The sequence below is a fragment of the Prunus avium genome, chromosome 8 (genome assembly GCF_965620075.1).
Source record: "Prunus avium chromosome 8, drPruAviu1.hap1.1, whole genome shotgun sequence".
Taxonomy (NCBI): Eukaryota; Viridiplantae; Streptophyta; class Magnoliopsida; order Rosales; family Rosaceae; genus Prunus; species Prunus avium.
The window spans coordinates 35,977,716-35,994,278 of NC_142291.1; the positions used below are offsets into that span (position 1 = coordinate 35,977,716).

The 16,563-nt window shown below is 38.0% G+C and overlaps 4 protein-coding genes across 8 annotated transcripts; 3 read left to right on the forward strand and 1 right to left on the reverse strand.

Annotated features, from left to right (window-relative positions):
• Positions 1-241: 241 nt before the first annotated feature.
• Positions 242-1,686, reverse strand: LOC148292658 (uncharacterized). The gene is made up of 2 exons (XM_088246389.1): positions 591-1,686; positions 242-279 (listed from the first exon to the last, which is right to left on the reverse strand). The coding sequence occupies exons 1-2, from the start codon at positions 1,654-1,656 to the stop codon at positions 242-244; spliced, it is 1,104 nt and encodes a 367-aa protein (XP_088102515.1). The 5' UTR covers positions 1,657-1,686.
• A 305-nt stretch (positions 1,687-1,991) lies between these two features.
• LOC110756960 (uncharacterized) lies at positions 1,992-5,897 on the forward strand. Its single transcript, XM_021958468.2, has 5 exons — positions 1,992-2,206; positions 3,262-3,366; positions 3,687-3,811; positions 4,430-4,594; positions 4,683-5,897. The coding sequence occupies exons 2-5, from the start codon at positions 3,324-3,326 to the stop codon at positions 5,601-5,603; spliced, it is 1,254 nt and encodes a 417-aa protein (XP_021814160.2). The 5' UTR covers positions 1,992-2,206; positions 3,262-3,323; the 3' UTR covers positions 5,604-5,897.
• A 316-nt stretch (positions 5,898-6,213) lies between these two features.
• Positions 6,214-9,917, forward strand: LOC110747795 (uncharacterized). Of its 4 annotated transcripts, XM_088245508.1 has the most exons (5): positions 6,214-6,463; positions 7,499-7,606; positions 7,924-8,051; positions 8,666-8,830; positions 8,919-9,917. In XM_088245508.1, the coding sequence occupies exons 2-5, from the start codon at positions 7,564-7,566 to the stop codon at positions 9,708-9,710; spliced, it is 1,128 nt and encodes a 375-aa protein (XP_088101634.1). In that variant the 5' UTR covers positions 6,214-6,463; positions 7,499-7,563; the 3' UTR covers positions 9,711-9,917. The 4 variants fall into 4 exon arrangements, with proteins under 4 accessions (XP_088101634.1, XP_088101636.1, XP_088101635.1 ...); XM_088245510.1 differs by lacking the exon at positions 7,499-7,606 and having other exon boundaries at positions 7,914-8,051; XM_088245509.1 differs by lacking the exon at positions 7,499-7,606.
• Positions 9,918-12,439: 2,522 nt separating this feature from the next.
• Positions 12,440-16,022, forward strand: LOC110757028 (uncharacterized). 2 transcript variants are annotated; one of them, XM_021958545.2, is made up of 5 exons: positions 12,440-12,610; positions 13,633-13,740; positions 14,059-14,186; positions 14,766-14,930; positions 15,019-16,021. In XM_021958545.2, exons 2-5 carry the CDS (start codon positions 13,686-13,688, stop codon positions 15,817-15,819), a joined length of 1,149 nt encoding a protein of 382 aa, XP_021814237.1. In that variant the 5' UTR covers positions 12,440-12,610; positions 13,633-13,685; the 3' UTR covers positions 15,820-16,021. The 2 variants fall into 2 exon arrangements, with proteins under 2 accessions (XP_021814237.1, XP_088101633.1); XM_088245507.1 differs by lacking the exon at positions 12,440-12,610 and adding an exon at positions 12,617-12,850 and having other exon boundaries at positions 15,019-16,022.
• The last annotated feature ends 541 nt before the right edge of the window (positions 16,023-16,563 follow it).

The following is a 16,563-nucleotide window of genomic DNA, read 5'->3' on the forward strand; positions in this document are numbered from 1 at the left end:
CAAATCAAAACATGCTTTACTGGAAATGGAACTCAATGGAAATGGTGACCTTGTTTGTTTGGCCAATGGGCAAATTAAACACTTGTCTGGATCACAAGATTTATTTTTGGAAAAGGGAAATAACTGGAAAACTTTGTTTGACGGATGTCCAAGGCGTTGATGCCAAAGACCAGAGGCTAGAGTTTGAACGGAGTTGCATGTTCCTTTCCTTGGTTGATCGAGATAGTAGAGTCCCTCCCGCTCAAATCCCGTCCCAATCATCTTCCCCGAACGCAGGTCCTGTATGACACAAAATTGGCTTAGAAATAAAGTGATACAAGAAGAGTCTGAGGCCAACTTGCTAATGGAAATCAGATTGAGTCGGAAAAGTGGCACACATAAAACGTTATTAAGAATGAAATTGGGAGAGAAAACAATTTGTCCAATATGGGTGACTTGAGCAAGTGAACCATTTGGTAATTCAACAGTATGATTTTCAACCATTTTTGAATGTGTAAGCAAGTCAGGGCTACAAACCATATGATCTGTAGCGCCACTATCCAAGATCCATGTGTTCACCTTGCCATTATAAGTGAGGGAAAAGGCTTTACCTGAAAGTTCTTCATGATTTGAAGAATTACCAACTTGATTGGCCATAGAGGATTTTTTCTTGTTCAACATGTGCAGAATCTGCTTACATTCCTCCTGTGAAAAAGGGAAATCTGACGTTGTGGCCTTCTTGTCAGATGCACGTGATGCAACCTGGTTGCCCTTTGAGAGACTACCTTGTTCAGCCTCTAATGATGCTGCTCTCTTACGGCAGTAATCAAATGTGTGACCTTTCCAGCCACAAAAGGTGCACTTGAGATGAGCACGGCAATTCTTGGTGCTGTGATTCGTCCTGTTACACTTTGCACACCGAAGGCCCCTCTCTTCGGATTCAGACTCACGACTCGAGTTCTTTACGGCAAAAACAGCTGCTTCTGGTTGGACAGAAGCTTTCCCATTAGAAACCTCTGCCTGCCTCTCATGTCGAAGGACCAGCGAATATGCTTTGTTTACTGTGGGCAATGGTTCCAATAGAAGCGTGTTACCACGAACAGTGGCATATGATTCGTTCAGACCCATGAGAAATTTCATTGTTTTCTGAGTCTCCATGTATGAAGCAATCTCCTTAATAGTCCCACAGCTACACGCCGGAATTGAGCACAACGCTTCCCGTTCATCCCAAAGGCTCTTAAGTTTAGTAAAATAGGAACTCACGGTCATGCTGCCTTGTATGCAGTCATGGATTTCATTCTCGATATGGAAAAGCTGAACGGTATTCACATGAGAGAATCGCTCTTGGAGATCAAGCCACATCTGGCACGCATCTTTGCAGTGAATGACGCTGCCAGCAATTTCCTTCGACATTGACCCCAATAGCCATGTCTTGACTAAGTTGTTGCAGCGCTTCCATTGCTGCAATTCATCAGGTTCATCCCCACTTGGTGCTTTGATCGACTTATCAACGAAGCCAATCTTGTTTTTGACCGTTAAGGCCATGGTCATGGACTGAACCCATGTGCTGTAGTTATCTTCTACCAAAGGTTGCGGGACAAGGATTAAGCCCGGTTGGTCCGCATGATGAAGGTAGAGAGGATGGTTGGGATTTTCCCATTTTGGCTTTGAAGGCATGCCTGTGTCGGTTGACCTTTTTTTCGGAGTTGTCACCCATGGCTGTACTGCTAGGATGATGTTTGTGTTTGGCTAGGTTTATTTAGATCGTTGCTCTGATACCATCAAGAGAAACAAAATGTGGAAAGGTTTATTTTATTCAGTATTCACAAACACGAGCTACAGCTTTATACAAGAGTTGCAGATGTCGATCCTGTTATGTTGCCTATAATTACGACTAACCAAATATTCTATTCCCTACAATTATGGTTAACTAAGTACAGAACAAGTAAGTAAATAACTGAGTATCAATCTGCAGTATTGACTGCTTATTTTGTGTGATCTTCCTTAACATAAGAAAAGGTGGCAGATACATACGTGAGACAAAATACATATAATATTCTACTTCCTTGGCTCACCCCAGGCAAGCTCATTTTGCGTTTTTCAAGGGGTTTTACTCTCGCCAACTCACTGAGTCACTCTGACTCGCCGCGTTCTCTACGCCTTCCACAACCGGCCACCACATTCTCTGCCTCTGCCTCTGCCTCTTCCTCTTCCTCCGCCTCCTCAGGTAAAAAGGAAATGACTTTCTCTTTCAAATGGCTTTTTTCTTTTGTTTTTGTTTTTGTCTTTGTCTTTTGCTTGATGGATGGGGCCACTCTTAGCTTGTTTGCTGGGTTTCTGATCATGGGCATTTCTTGGGTTTATGAGCTCAAATGCACAAGAGGGCTCTTCATTTCTGCATTGAATCTGCCATTTGTGAGAGTCTTGTTTTTATGTTTTGGCTATGGTGGGTTGGGGGGGGTTGACCTAGATTTCCAAGGTCAGACATTAGGAATTTTTTATTTTTGCAGATGCTTTAAAAAATATATATATATATACGGATTCTTTCAATTTTAGTCCCATTTTTACACGATGGGTTGATTTTGGGTTGCCATATCCAACTTCAAGATGACTGAAATTTATTGTCACCATGCACTAGTTACAGTCATTCCATTTGGGACCAATTTTAGATTGTATAACCATCAAAGCATTTTTTTCTCTAGTCACTTTAATCAAAGGCACAAAAAGGGTTTCAAGTAACTATCTGGGGAAGTTATTGTTAATTTTTCCCTTATTTTTAAATAATATCGTTCTGCTGTTGTGAAATTTCTGAGTCACTTAGCTACATGTATTTGCATCCTAGCTTCTCACAACTATACACACTACAATTTCCAATTCTTTATAGATTTTTTTTTTAGATTACTTTTGGGGTGACCAAACCATTTTAAGTTGAAATGCACTTTTAGATAATGTTGCTAGTTGGTAGCTTTTTTATCCTGCTCACTATAAGTACTAGTTTCATTGGACAAGCCTTTAACGTTCAGAATAATACTTATGAACCTAGTTGCTGAATGGTAAACGTAACCTGTTCCTCTGAAATTCATCGTCCTTTAATGCTCTTTCTATAGCTACTTGCATTCTGTTTTGATTTCCTTGTTCATGTTTATATATCTAGTGTTTGTAGATTAGAGTACTTTAAATTGTTCTGACAAAACTGTATAATCCTTCAATGACTTGTTACCACTTGAAACTCAAACCTATATATATTTGCATCGGTATAATTAGTCTGTTTGTTTATCCAAGGAATGATGTGATTCGTGAGGAAGGCCACCAAGTGAGCTCTCTACATCCATAATATTGAAGCCATGGTGAGCATAAGAAGAAGCAAACGCTTGAGACTACGCGCCGGTAAAAGTTGCTGAAATGTGCTATATCACATATGAATAAGTTTGGGCCTATTCGTACTAATTTTAATCTGTATAAATCACCTCTAAATAGGTTCTTAATCAGTGACAAGGAGTTTTCTGATGCCTGATACACTAGGTTCTTGTTTATTCTTTAAGCTGTGTAACTTAGTGTTTAGCATGCTTATTAATAGGAGTTTTCTGCTGTATAACTCACATGTCAGCGAGTTGATTTTTTTTATAAAAAATTTAGTGAATAAAAATCTGATTGAATATGTTCTTTTTTATTCTTAAGTATATTGACCAAATTGTACGTCTTTGCAGAGAGTTCTGTTCTAGCTCCAGTGCCAAGGTTTTGTGACAAGGGAACTGCTCCTCAAAATTCTACACAAACAAAACCAGATAGTGTGCAGTCAATTCCTTCAAATGATGTGAACCTGCCCGAGGGGGTAAGAATAGATTACCAATCAGTCCATGTTATTGTGTCACATGCATCAGATGGACCATTCTTTTCTTTAAAGGTTTTGTCTACTGATTAAAGACACTTGTCAGGGTTCCTAAAGTTAAAGAAAATCATCTGTAGGATGATAACTCCCATCCTGATTTTCTCCAGAAACAGTTCAAGATTTGTAGTTTTATAACTAAATTTTTAGAGCACTTGTACGAAAATAACTGAAAAATCTTGGTGAGGAAAAAAATTTGATATGATACATCTTCTGGTGTTTTGGCTAAAATTAGAAAAGAATACCTTTTTGTTTCTTTGTCATGGTTGGTTCTGAAAACAACTGCTTATGTTCCTGTACTATGGCGCTTAGTTCCTAGTTCCTTGATATAGAAGGTTAGAGAGCAGCATGTTCCTGCTCTATTCTTTGTTATGCCTACTTATTCATCCGAATTAATTAAAACAAAGCAGAATAAAGAAATCTAAACCTCTATTTTGGAAGAACCAAATTGGTTTCTCTGGCTAGTTTTCTTTGTGTGAAGTACTCAGATATGATCAAAACACAATGTGTTAATGTGTAAAATAATTACTAAGAGGTTTATATGCCAAAATAAATTATTTCCAGAATGCGACTCATACAAGGGCTCCCTTTGAGATTATCAATGTGTTGAGAGAGCCAGCTGCAGCAGAGAGAGTTTTGCTGGGCTTACTTGGCCCTGATGATACCAGGATTATGCAGGAGTACAATGACGGTGGTTTGAGGCAAAACTTATCCCACCATGCCCTTGGTGTAAGTGATTGTCCTCAAGATTTCATTGCCTTACCATTTCGGTGTTGATCTGAATAATTTAATTTTGCTACTATGTCGATTATTTCAGGCCTGCCTCCACTTTGCCATGTGGCTAAGGGAAAATGGAGAGTCTTCCTTGGCCTCCAGGGAGGGCAATGAAGCCAGAGCTCATGTTGCAGAGCTGGAGGAAAGATTTAAATATGTTGAGGAGATAATGAAGCATCAGGTCCAAGAATATGAGTCTAAGCTGAATGGCCTGCAAAATAATGTTGATCAGCTGAGGCAGAAGGCTGATTTCTGTGAGAGGAAATGGAAGGAGCAGGAGGCCTTGCATCAGGAGAAGGCCACTCGTTTGGAAGAGGTTTTGAGGCAGCTTGAGGAAGCTAACTCCAACCTTGCCAAGGTCACTCAAAGTCATGACACGGCCAGAACAAGGATCGAAAAGCTGACTGGTGCCGTCACTCTGAACAGGAAGCTCTACGATCAGGCTGAGGTTGAAGTGAAGAAGTTTCAGCAGGATTGTGAAATGGATAGGATCCTTGGGGAAATAGAGAAGGAAGAGCGTGCGAAAAAAAGGATTGCTCTGACCACCGAGCTCAAGCTGAATGAGGACTTCCAAAACCAAAACCAGAAGAAGGAAGGTGGGGTCATCCCAACGTTGGAGCTAAACAAAGATGTTAGTAAGCAGGTCATAGAAGCCAAAGACCTCAATGGAGAAGTGGAGGCCCATAATCCTTCGACGTTCTGGACAGTTTGCAGTAGCTGCAAATATCAATATGAGTATGGCAGGGTTTATGTAAATTGTCATCTCCGCTGCAGTAGATGTCGAGCGGGATTTCTGGCTTTAGAAATTTGTCGACCACCTCCAATTGTCAAGTCATCCAGTAACTCTTTTGACCAGCAACATCGGATTTCAAGACAACTTGTTGATACGGGAAGTCAAGTAACTGCTAGTGGTAAGCCCCCATATCCTGGAGCGGTCTCCCCAAAAGACCTTGGAGGAAGCTGAAAACCGGCACAGACCTGGATGGAGAGGGATCCGCTGATGCATTCCAGGATTTAGAAGCAGAGGCTCCGGGTGCTCTATCTTTGAGTTGGTTTAGAATGAGCAAAAAAGAGAGAGGGAGAGGGAGAAGAGGAGGGAGGGAGGGTTACATATTTCGTGAACTTTTTTGTTTTCTTGGCCTATCTAACTAACGGCAACTCTCTCCTAGCAAGGCCCTTTTTGTATGGTCAACTAGCAAAGCCCTTTTTTATTACACTAATAGTGGGATCCACACAAATACAACTACAGTATTATCAAGTTTTCATGTCTTTTTTAGAAATAACTTTAACTTTTCTACATGTTTAGAGTTATTATGACTAATTAATTCATCCGAAATACACCAATCTGTGAACAAATTTCATATTTAAAATTGGGTGTATTGAGAAATCTTAAGAGTCTCTTTTTTTTTTCATAAAAAAAAAAGAGACTCTTAAGATTTCTCAATACACCCAATTTTAAATATGAAATTTGTTCACAGATTGGTGTATTTCGGATGAATTAAATATGAAATCTTAAGAGTCTCTTAAACCCACCGTCGTGGCATTTTTTTATTTGGCGTGGGTTTTCCGACCGTGACCAATCTCCGAGAAAAAAAAAATCTGCAAAACACTGACACACAAGATGGAAAAAGAGGAAAATGAAAAGAAAATAAGGTGGCAGATGCATGAGACAATAATATTCTATTTTCTTTGCTCGCCCCAAGCAAGCTCATTTGGCTTTTTCCAGGGGTTTTACTTTCACCAACTCACTGAGTTACTCTGACTCGCCGCGTTCTCTACACCTTCCACAACCGATCACCACCTTCTCTGCCTCCGCCTCCTCAGGTACAAAGGAAATGACTTTCTCTTTCCAATGGCTTTTCTTTTCTTAAAGTCTTTTGCTTGAGTCAGACCCCAAAAAAACGAAGTCTTTTGCTTGATGGATGGGGACCACTCTTAGCTTGTTTACTGAGTTTCTGTTCATGGGAATTTTTGGGTTTATGAGCTCCAAGGCACAAAAGGGCCCTTCATTTCTGCATTGAATCTGCCATTTGTGAGAGTCTTGTCTTTATATTGTGGCTATGTTGGGGGGGGTGGTAGGTCAGACATTAGGAATTTTTTAATTATGCAGATGCTTTATTTTTTATTATTATTTTTAATAAAAAAAGATGGATTCTTTTAATTTTATTCCCATTTTTACATAATGGGTTGATTTTGGTTTTGCTTATATCCAACTTCAAAATGACCGAAAATTATTGTCACCGTGTACATGATGGGTTACAACAGCCATTCCATTTGGGACCAATTTTAGATTGTATAACCATCAAGTCATTTTTTCTGTAGTCACTTTAATCAAAGCCACAAAAGGGTTTCAAGTATTTTCCCTTATTTTTAAATAATGTCTTTCTGCTGTGTGAAATTTCTGAGTCAGTTAACCACATGTATTTGCATCCCTATCTTCTCACAATACATACTTCAATTTCCAGTTCCTTATAGATTTTTTTTTAGATTACTTTTGGTGTTACCAATTGAAAAGTTGAATTACGCTTTTAGATAATGTAGCTAGTTGGTAGCTTTTCGAGATTACTTCTTTCATCTGACGAGCATTTAACCTTCAGAATAATACTTATGAACTTAGTCGCTGAATGGTAAACACAACCTCTTCCTCTGAAATTCATTGTCCTTTAATGCCCTTTCTATAGGTACATGCATTCTGTTTTGATTTTTTTGTTCATATTTATATCTCTAGTGTTTGTAGATTAGAGTACTTTAAATTGTTCTGAAAAACTTGTATTGTCCTTCAGTGACTTGTTCCTACTTGAAACTCAAATCTGTATATATTCCATCAGTATAATTAATTAGTCTGCTTGTTTATTCAAGGAATAACGTGATTCATGAGGAAGGCCACCAAGTGAGCTCTTTGCATTCATAATATTGAATCAGCCATGGTGAGCTTAAGAAGAAGCAAACGCATGAGACTATGCACCGGTAAAAGTGGCCGAAATGTGCTATATCACATATGAATAAGTTTGGGCCTATTCGTACTAGTTTTAATCTGTATAAATCACTTCTCAATAGGTCTTAATCACTGACAGGAGTAATCCTGATGCTTAATACACTAGGTTCTTGTTTATGCTTTAAGCTGTGTAACTTAGTGTTTAGCATGCTTGTCCATATGAGTTTTCTGCTGTTTAACTCACCTGTCAGTCAGTTGAGATAAATTTTCAATGTTTGTGAATAAGAATCTGATTGAATAGGTTCTTTTTTATTCTTAAGTATATTCACCAAATTGTAGGTCTTTGCAGAAAGAAGTTCTGTTCTAGCTCCGCTGCCAAGGTTTTGTGACAAGGGAACTGCTCCTCAAAATTCTACCCAAACAAAACCAGATAGTGTGCATCCAATGCCTTCAAATGATGTGAATCTGCCGGAGGGGGTAAGAATGGATTACCAATCAGTCCATGTTATTGTTTCACATGTATCAGATGGACCATTCTTTTCTTTAAAGGTTTTGTCTCCTTGTTAAAGACACTTTTAGGGCTCCTAAAGTTAAAGAAAATCATATGTAGTATGCGAACTCCCATCCTGATTTTGTCCATAAACAGTTCAAGATGTGTAGTTATAAAACTATTTTTTTAGAGCACTTAACAAAATAACTGAAAAACTTTGATGAAGAAAACATTTGATATGATTCAGCTTCTGGTGCTTTGGTTAAAATTAGAAACGAATACCTCTTTGTTTCTTTGTCATGGTTGATTCTGAAAGTAACTGCTTATGTTTCTGTACTGTGGCGCTTAGTTCCTAGTTCCTTGATATCGAAGGTTAAAGAGCAGCATGTTCCTGCTCTATTCTTTGTTATGCCTAATTAGTTCACCCGAGTTGATTAAAACAAAGCCGAAGAAAGAATCTAAAACTCTATTTTGGAAGAACCAACTTGATTTCGCTGGCTAGTTTAGTTTGTGTGAAGTACTCAGATATGATCAAAACACAATGTATTAATGTGTAAAATAATTACTAAGAGGTTTATATGCCAAAATATATTATTTCCAGAATGCGACTCATACAAGGGCTTCCTCTGAGATTATCAGTGTGTTGAGAGAGCCGGCTGCAGCAGAGAGAGTTTTGCTGGGCTTACTTGGTCCTGATGATACCAGGATTATGCAGGAGTACGATGACGGTGGTTTGAGGCAAAACTTATCCCACCATGCCCTTGGTGTAAGTGATTGTCCTCAAGATTTCATTGAATTACCATTTCTGTGTTGATCTGAATAATTTAATTTTGCTACTATGTCGATTATTTCAGGCCTGCCTCCACTTTGCCATGTGGCTAAGGGAAGATGGAGAGTCTTCCTTAGCCTCCAGGGAGCGCGATGAAGCCAGAGCTCGTGTTGCAGAGCTGGAGGAAAATGTTAGGAATGTTGAGGAGATTCTTAGGCATCAGGTCCAAGAGTATGAGTCTAAGCTGAGTGGTCTGCAAAATCATGTTGACCAGCTAAGTCAGAAGGCTGAGTTGTGCGAGAGGAATTGGAAGGAGCAGGAGGCCTTGCATCAGGAGAAGGACACTCTTATGGTAGAGGTTTTGAGGCTGCGTGAGGAAGCTATCTCTGAGCTTGCCAAGGTCACTCAAAGTCATGACGTGGCCAGAACACGTATCAAAAATCTGACTGGTGCCCTCACTCGGAGCAGGAAGCTCTACGAGCAGGCTGAGGTTGAAGTGAAGAAGGTTCAGCAGGACTGCGAAATGGATAGGATCCTTGGGGAAATAGAGAAGGAAGAGCGTGCGAAGAAAGAGGCCAAAGACGTTGATGGAGAAGTGGGGGCCCAGCATCCTTCGACTTTCTGGACAAGGTGCTATAGATGCAATGTTCATTTTCTGTATAGTAGGGTTTATGTAGATCGTCTTCTCTGCTGCCAACAATGTCAAACCACCTTTGTGTCTAAAGAAGTCTACATCATGTCACCATCTGCACTTGTTGAGTCATCCAGTAACTCTTCTCACCAGCAACATGTTGATACTGAAAGTCAAGGAACTGCTAGTGGCGGCAAGCCCCCATATCTTGGAGTGGTCTCCCTAAAAGACCCCGGAGGAAGCTGAAGACCTGGACGGGCATGGATGGAGAGGGATCAGTCGATGCAATGCAGGATGAAGAAAGGGGTGGTTGTTAAGAAAATACATATTTTGTAAACCTTTTGTTTTCTTGGCCTATCTAACTAACAGTAACCCTCTCCTACCAAAAGCCCTTTTTGTATGGTCAACTAGCAGCCCTTTTTTATTACTCTAATCAACTACGGTATTATCAAATATATATCAATGATTTACATCAAATCTCTTTCAACACAAAAATGTCACCTTTAAATTTTCATGTTTAGATATATTTCAATCTTGTTCGTAGATATTTAAGTACTTATATTCACTTCCTGCATGTTGGCACCGATTAGTTTTAAGTTGTGTAAATCATCTCTGAATGATTCTTAATCAGTGACATGAGTTTTCTGATGCTTAATACACTAGGTTGTTGTTTATGGTTTAAGCTATATAACTTAATGTTTAGCATGCTTATTCATAGGACTTTTTGATTCTCAAGTATATTCACCAAATTGTAAGTCTTTGCAGAGAGAAGTTCTGTTCTAGCTCCAATGCCAAGGTTTTGTGACAACGGAACTTCTCCTCAAAATTCTACCCAAACAAAACCAGATAGTGTTACATTCAATGCCCTCAAATGATGTGAATCTGCCGGAGGGGGTAAGAATGGATTACCAATCAGTCCATGTTATTGTTTCACATGCATCAGATGGACCACTCTTTTCTTTAGAGGTATTGTCTCCTTGTTAAAGACACTTATCAGGGCTCCTAATGTTGAAGAAAATCATCTGTACAGTAGGATGATAACTCGCATTCTGATTTTGTCCGGAAACAGTTCAAGAGATGTAGTTATATAACTATTTTTTAGAGCACTTACACGAAAATGAGGAAAACCTGTGATATGATTCGTCTTCTGGTGCTTTGGATGCGACTCGTGCAAGGGCTTCCCCTGAGATTATCAATATGTTGAGAGAGCCAACTGCTGCAGAGAGTGTTCTGCTGGGCTTACTTGACCATGATGATACCAGGATTATGCAGGACATACACATCCATCATCAAAGATTTAGGCATTAAAAATTTGTTTGTTACACTTACACTAACAACCACAATCCATGAGAAAAAGAATAGTAATGTTTTCGATTCGAAACTACTTCATTTACAAACATGGGAGTAGCATGGATACAAGCATTCATACAAGCGTCGTTTTAATCCAATTTTCAATGATGCCCTTGACTTTGGGGCTTTGATGTAAGATGAGGCGTAAGATGACAAGTGGATAACTATATAAAATGCTTAAGACTGAAAAGTTGCTCTCTGTAATTGATGAATTAGTAGAAGCAATGATCATCAGACCTCATTGTTGAATACGAAGCTGAGCTGCTCTGGCCGGCCCCACAAGTGTATGTAGCTCCGCATCATCCACCAAATCTCACCCTGCGGCCTTCATCAATCCCATCGTTGCTCTGTCCTCGAGTCTATAAAAGAAGATTCTGCTTGGCTACAACGGAGTTCTTAAATATTGATGGTTTCAAAAATATTGATAGTTAAAAAACACGGAAATATTAGAAAAATATCGATATTGATAAAAATTAGATAAAAATCATGAAAATTGTGATAAATACATGTAAATTTTTAATGAAGTTTTAGAAGAAGTTTATTTAGTCAATCATCTATTATTTTAACACAAAAAATAAGAAGGAAATACATTGCATAGTGGGTTTGAATGATTTAAGTTTATTATATTACGCGTTGACAAACTCTATGACTTAGAAAATCTGGTGTAATTACTGAAAAAAAATAAACACCCCTAGTAATTTATTTATCATTTTTTACTACAATATTTTACACTTTATAAATTGTATGGTAAGATACATGCGTAACCTTATTTCACGTTATTCACTAGATATAATGTTCTTATATTTATTATTTATCAAAAATTGAAAAATAATTAAAGATGTAAACTAACTTGATTTATCATGAAAATTAGGCACTTTACCATGCTTAAAAAATAATAGTGAAGATTGAAAATTAACTAAGAACATAAATAAAGTTATCCAAAGAAGAATTAAATAGGAAATAAAAATAATAATTATAGAGATTAAGTAATTAAGTAACAATTTGAAGGGTAATTGAGTAATGTAAGTACTTATAATGAGTAATAAAATAATCAATAACATTAAATGAATTAAATAGGAAATAAATAAATTATATTAAGTAATTAAGTAGAACAATAAGTAATTATGTTAATTTCTATTTTGAGAAACATCTCGCAGGAGTTATGAATACGAGATTCAATAGGTAATAATCACAAAGTGTTGACTAGCGTAGTGGTTAAGTGGCTTCAGAACTTAAAAGGGGGAGGGGTTCAAAAACATATTAGGATCACATACAAATTCCAATTTTATGCAGGAACGAATACAATAAAACAAAAGCAGAAAAATCATAGTACAATAATCGTTTAACAATTCTTGGTGAGACCAATTTCCATGCTAAAATGCAATTTGTGTGACAAGACAATGTAAGGGAAATAATGTTGAAATTCCCAAAGAAAAAAGAAGATTAATGGTCAATGAAAGCAAGAAAATGACTTCTGAATTCAATCCCACCGCAAAAACTTGCACACACGTTTAATCTCACCCGTAGATTCCGTCCCAAAATATTTTAGTCTCTTAAACCCCACCGTCGTGGCAGTTTATGTTGTTTTTGGCGCGGCACCAGGACCAATCTCCGAGAAAAAAGAAAAAAAAAAAAAGGTGGCAGATACATATATGCATGAGACAAAATATATAATCTTCTATTTCTTTTCCTCACCCCAAGCGCACTTGCCCTCTTCCAGGGTTTTACTTTCACCAACTCAGTGACAGCTCTCTACGCCTTCTACAACCGACCACCACCTTCCCCAGCCTCCTCAGGTACAAAGGAAATGACTTTCTCTTTCCAATGGCTTTTCTTTTTTTCAAGTCATTTGCTTGATGGATAGGGACCACTCTTAGCTTGTTTACTGAGTTTCTGGTGATGGGCATTTTTGGGTTTATGAGCTTCAAGGCACAAAAGGGCTCTACATTTCTGCATTGAATCTGCCATTTGTGAGAGTCTTGTTTTATATTTTGGCTGTGGTGGGTTGGTTGGTGGGGTTGACCTAGCTTTCAAAGGTCAGACATTAGGAATCTTTTAACTATACAGGTGCTTTTTTTTATATTAAAGAAGGATTCTTTCAATTTTACTCTCATTTTAACATGATGGGTTGATTTTGGTTTGCTTATATCCAACTACTTGTTACAGCCAGCCATTCCATTGGGGACCAGTTTTAGATTGTATAACCATCAAAAGCATTGTTTCTCTAGTCACTTTAATCAAAGGCACAAAAGGGTTTCAAGTAACTATCTGGGGAAGTTATTGTTAATTTTTTTCCTTATTTTTAAATAGTGTCTTTCTGCTTTTGTGAAAGTTCTGAGTCACTTATTTTTAGCTACATGTATTTGCATTCTAGCTTCTCACAACTATACATATTTCAATTTCCAATTCCTTGTAGATTTTTTTTAGATTACTTTTGGGGTGACCACTGACCAAGTGAAGTTGAAATGCACTTTTAGATAATGTAGCTAGTTGGTAGCTTTTTTTTTTCCTGCTCACTATAAACACTAGTTTCATCTGACGAGCCTATAACCTTTGGAATAATACTTATGAACTTAATTTCTGAATGGTAAACACAACATGTTCCTCTGAAATTCATCGTCCTTTAATGCTCTTTCTATAGCTACTTGCATTCTGTTTTGATTTCCTTGTTCATATTTATATGTCTAGTGTTTGTAGATTAGAGTACTTTAAATTGCTTTGCAAACCTGTATAATCCTTCAATGACTTGTTCCCACTTGAAACTCAAATCTGTATATGTTTGCATCGGTATAATAATTAGTCTGCTTGTTTATCCAAGGAATAACGTAATTCATAAGGAAGGTCATCAAGTGAGCTCTCTACATCCATAATATGGAATCAGCCATGGTGAGCTTAAGAAGAAGCAAACGCTCAAGACTAAGCTCTGGTAAAAGTTCTGAAATGTGCTATATCACATATGAATAAGTTTGGGCCTATATACTAATTTTAAGCTGTATAATAAATCACCTCTCAATAGGTTCTTAATCACTGACAGTAATTTTATGATGCTTGATACACTAGGTTCTTATTTATGCTTTAAGCTGGGTAACTTAGTTTTTAGCATGCTTATTCATAGGAGTTTTCTGCTGTGTAACTCACATGTCAGCGAGTTGAGAATTTTTTTTTAATTTTGGTGAATAAGAATCTGATTAAATATGTTCTTTTTTATTCTTAAGTAGATTCACCAAATTGTTGGTCTTTGCAGAGAGAAGTTCTGTTCTAGCACCATTGCCAAGGTTTTGTGACAAGGGAACTGCTCCTCAAAATTCTACCCAAACAAAACCAGATAGTGTGCATCCAGTGCCTTCAAATGATGTAAATCTGCCAGAGGGGGTAAGAATGGATTACCAATCAGTTCATGATATTGTATCACATGCATCGTATGGACCACTCTTTTCTTTATAGGTTTTGTCTACTTGTTAAAGACACCTGTGAGGGTTCCTAAAGTTAAAGAAAATCATCCGTAGGATGATAACTCCCATACTGACTTTTTCCCGAAACAGTTCAAGATTCGTAGTTATATAACTAATTTTTTAGAGCACTTATACGAAAATAACTTAAAAACCTTGATGACGAAAAAATTTGATATGATTCATCTTCTGGTACTTTGGCTAAAATTAAAAAAGAATACCTTTTTGTTTCTTAGTCATGGTTGTTTCTGAAAGTAACTGCTCTTGTTCCTGTACTATGGCGCTTAGTTCCTAGTTCCTTGATATGGAAGGTTAGAGAGCAGCATGTTCCTGCTCAATTCTTTGTTATGCCTAATTAGTTCATCCGAATTAATTAAAACGAAGCTGAAGAAAGAAATCTAAAACTCCTTATTTGGAAGAACCAACTTGCTTTCTGTGGCTAGTTTACTTTTGTGTAAAATAACTACTAAGAGTTGCAAATGCCAAAATCTATTATTTCCAGAATGCGACTCATACAAGGGCTTCCCCTGAGATTATCAGTATGTTGAGAGACCCAGCTGCTGCAGAGAGAGTTTTGCTGGGCTTACTTGGCCCTGATGATACCAGGATTATGCAGGAGTATGATGATGGTGGTTTGAGGCAAAACTTGGCCCACCATGCCCTTGGTGTAAGTGATCGTCCTCAAGATTTCATTGCCTTACCATTTCTGTGTTGATCTGAACAATTTAATTTTGCTACTATGTCGATTATTTCAGGCCTGCCTTCACTTTGCCATGTGGCTAAGGGAAAATGGAGAGTCTTCCTTAGCCTCCAGGGAGCGCGATGAAGCCAGAGCTCGTGTTGCAGAGCTGGAGGAAAGAGTTAGACATGTTGAGGAGATTCTGAGGCATCTGGTCCAAGAATATGAGTCTAAGCTAAATGGCCTGCAAAATAATGTTGATCAGTTGAGGCAGAAGGCTGAGTTCTGCGAGAGGAAATGGAAGGAGCAGGAGGCCTTGCATCAGGAGAAGGCCACTCGCTTGGAAGAGGTTTTGAGCCACCTTGAGGAAGCTAACTCCGACCTTGCCAAGGTCACTCAAAGTCATGACGTGGCCAGAACACGTATCGAAAAGCTGACTGGTGCTCTCACTCGGACCAGAAAGCTCTACGAGCAGGCTGAGGTTGAAGTGAAGAAGGTTCAGCAGGACTGCGAAATGGATAGGATCCTTGTTGAAATAGAGAAGGAAGAGCGTGGGGGAAAAAGGATTGCTCTGGCCACCGAGCTAGGGCTGGTAGATGACTTCCAAAACCAAAACCAGAAGATGGAAGGTGGGATCATACCAACGCTGGAGCTACACAAAGATGTTAGCAAGCAAATTGAAGAAGCCAAAGACGTCGATGAAGAAGTGGACGATGACCAGCATCCTTGGACTTTCTGGGCATGTTGCAATCGCTGCAAACTTCATTATGAGTATTACAGGGTTGATGATGTAGGTGCTCGTTTCTCTTCCTGCCCAACTTGTCAACCGGTTTCTCTGGCTATAGAATTGTCTCCACCTCCTGCAGTTGGAGGATGAAGATGTCGAGACTCAGGGTGCGCTCTCATTGAGACAGAGAGACAGAGAGACAGAGAGACAGAGACAGATACAACTACATTATTATCAAATATATATCATAGATCAACTAGCAAAGCCCTTTTTTATTACTCTAATAGTGGGATCTGCACAGATACAACTACATTATTATCAAATATATATCAATGATCGTATTTAGAGTTGTGTTTCAACACAAAAATATGCCATCTTTATTTGTTCATGTTTAGAGTTATATTTTAAGCTTGTTTGTGGATATTGAAGTACTTAAACGGTTACGATCAAAACTCTTAATCAAACATTTATATAATAATAAAAAAGAAATCTTTATCAAAACTTTCAAAACTTTATTGGCTTTCATTAATGGTGGTAAATGACACACAAAAGGACACACAAAATGGGAAATTAAAAGAAAAGGTGGTAAACAAGGTATTAAATATCGATAATATCCCCGATATTATCCCAATAATATCTTATTTTTGGGGGTCCGATATTTTAACAACTAACCATAGTGTTATCGTCAATATATCGATATTATCCCGATAATATCGGGAAGATATTTTCAACAATTTTATGAATGATTTGGGCAATATATCGAGATATTATCGATAATATCCCGATACAAAACCCAAAAATATTTATATACATGGTATTTATGAAAACCATTTTACTCCTTCAACATCTTAACCACCATATCACTTATGTTTTTGTGAAAATACTAAAATATTT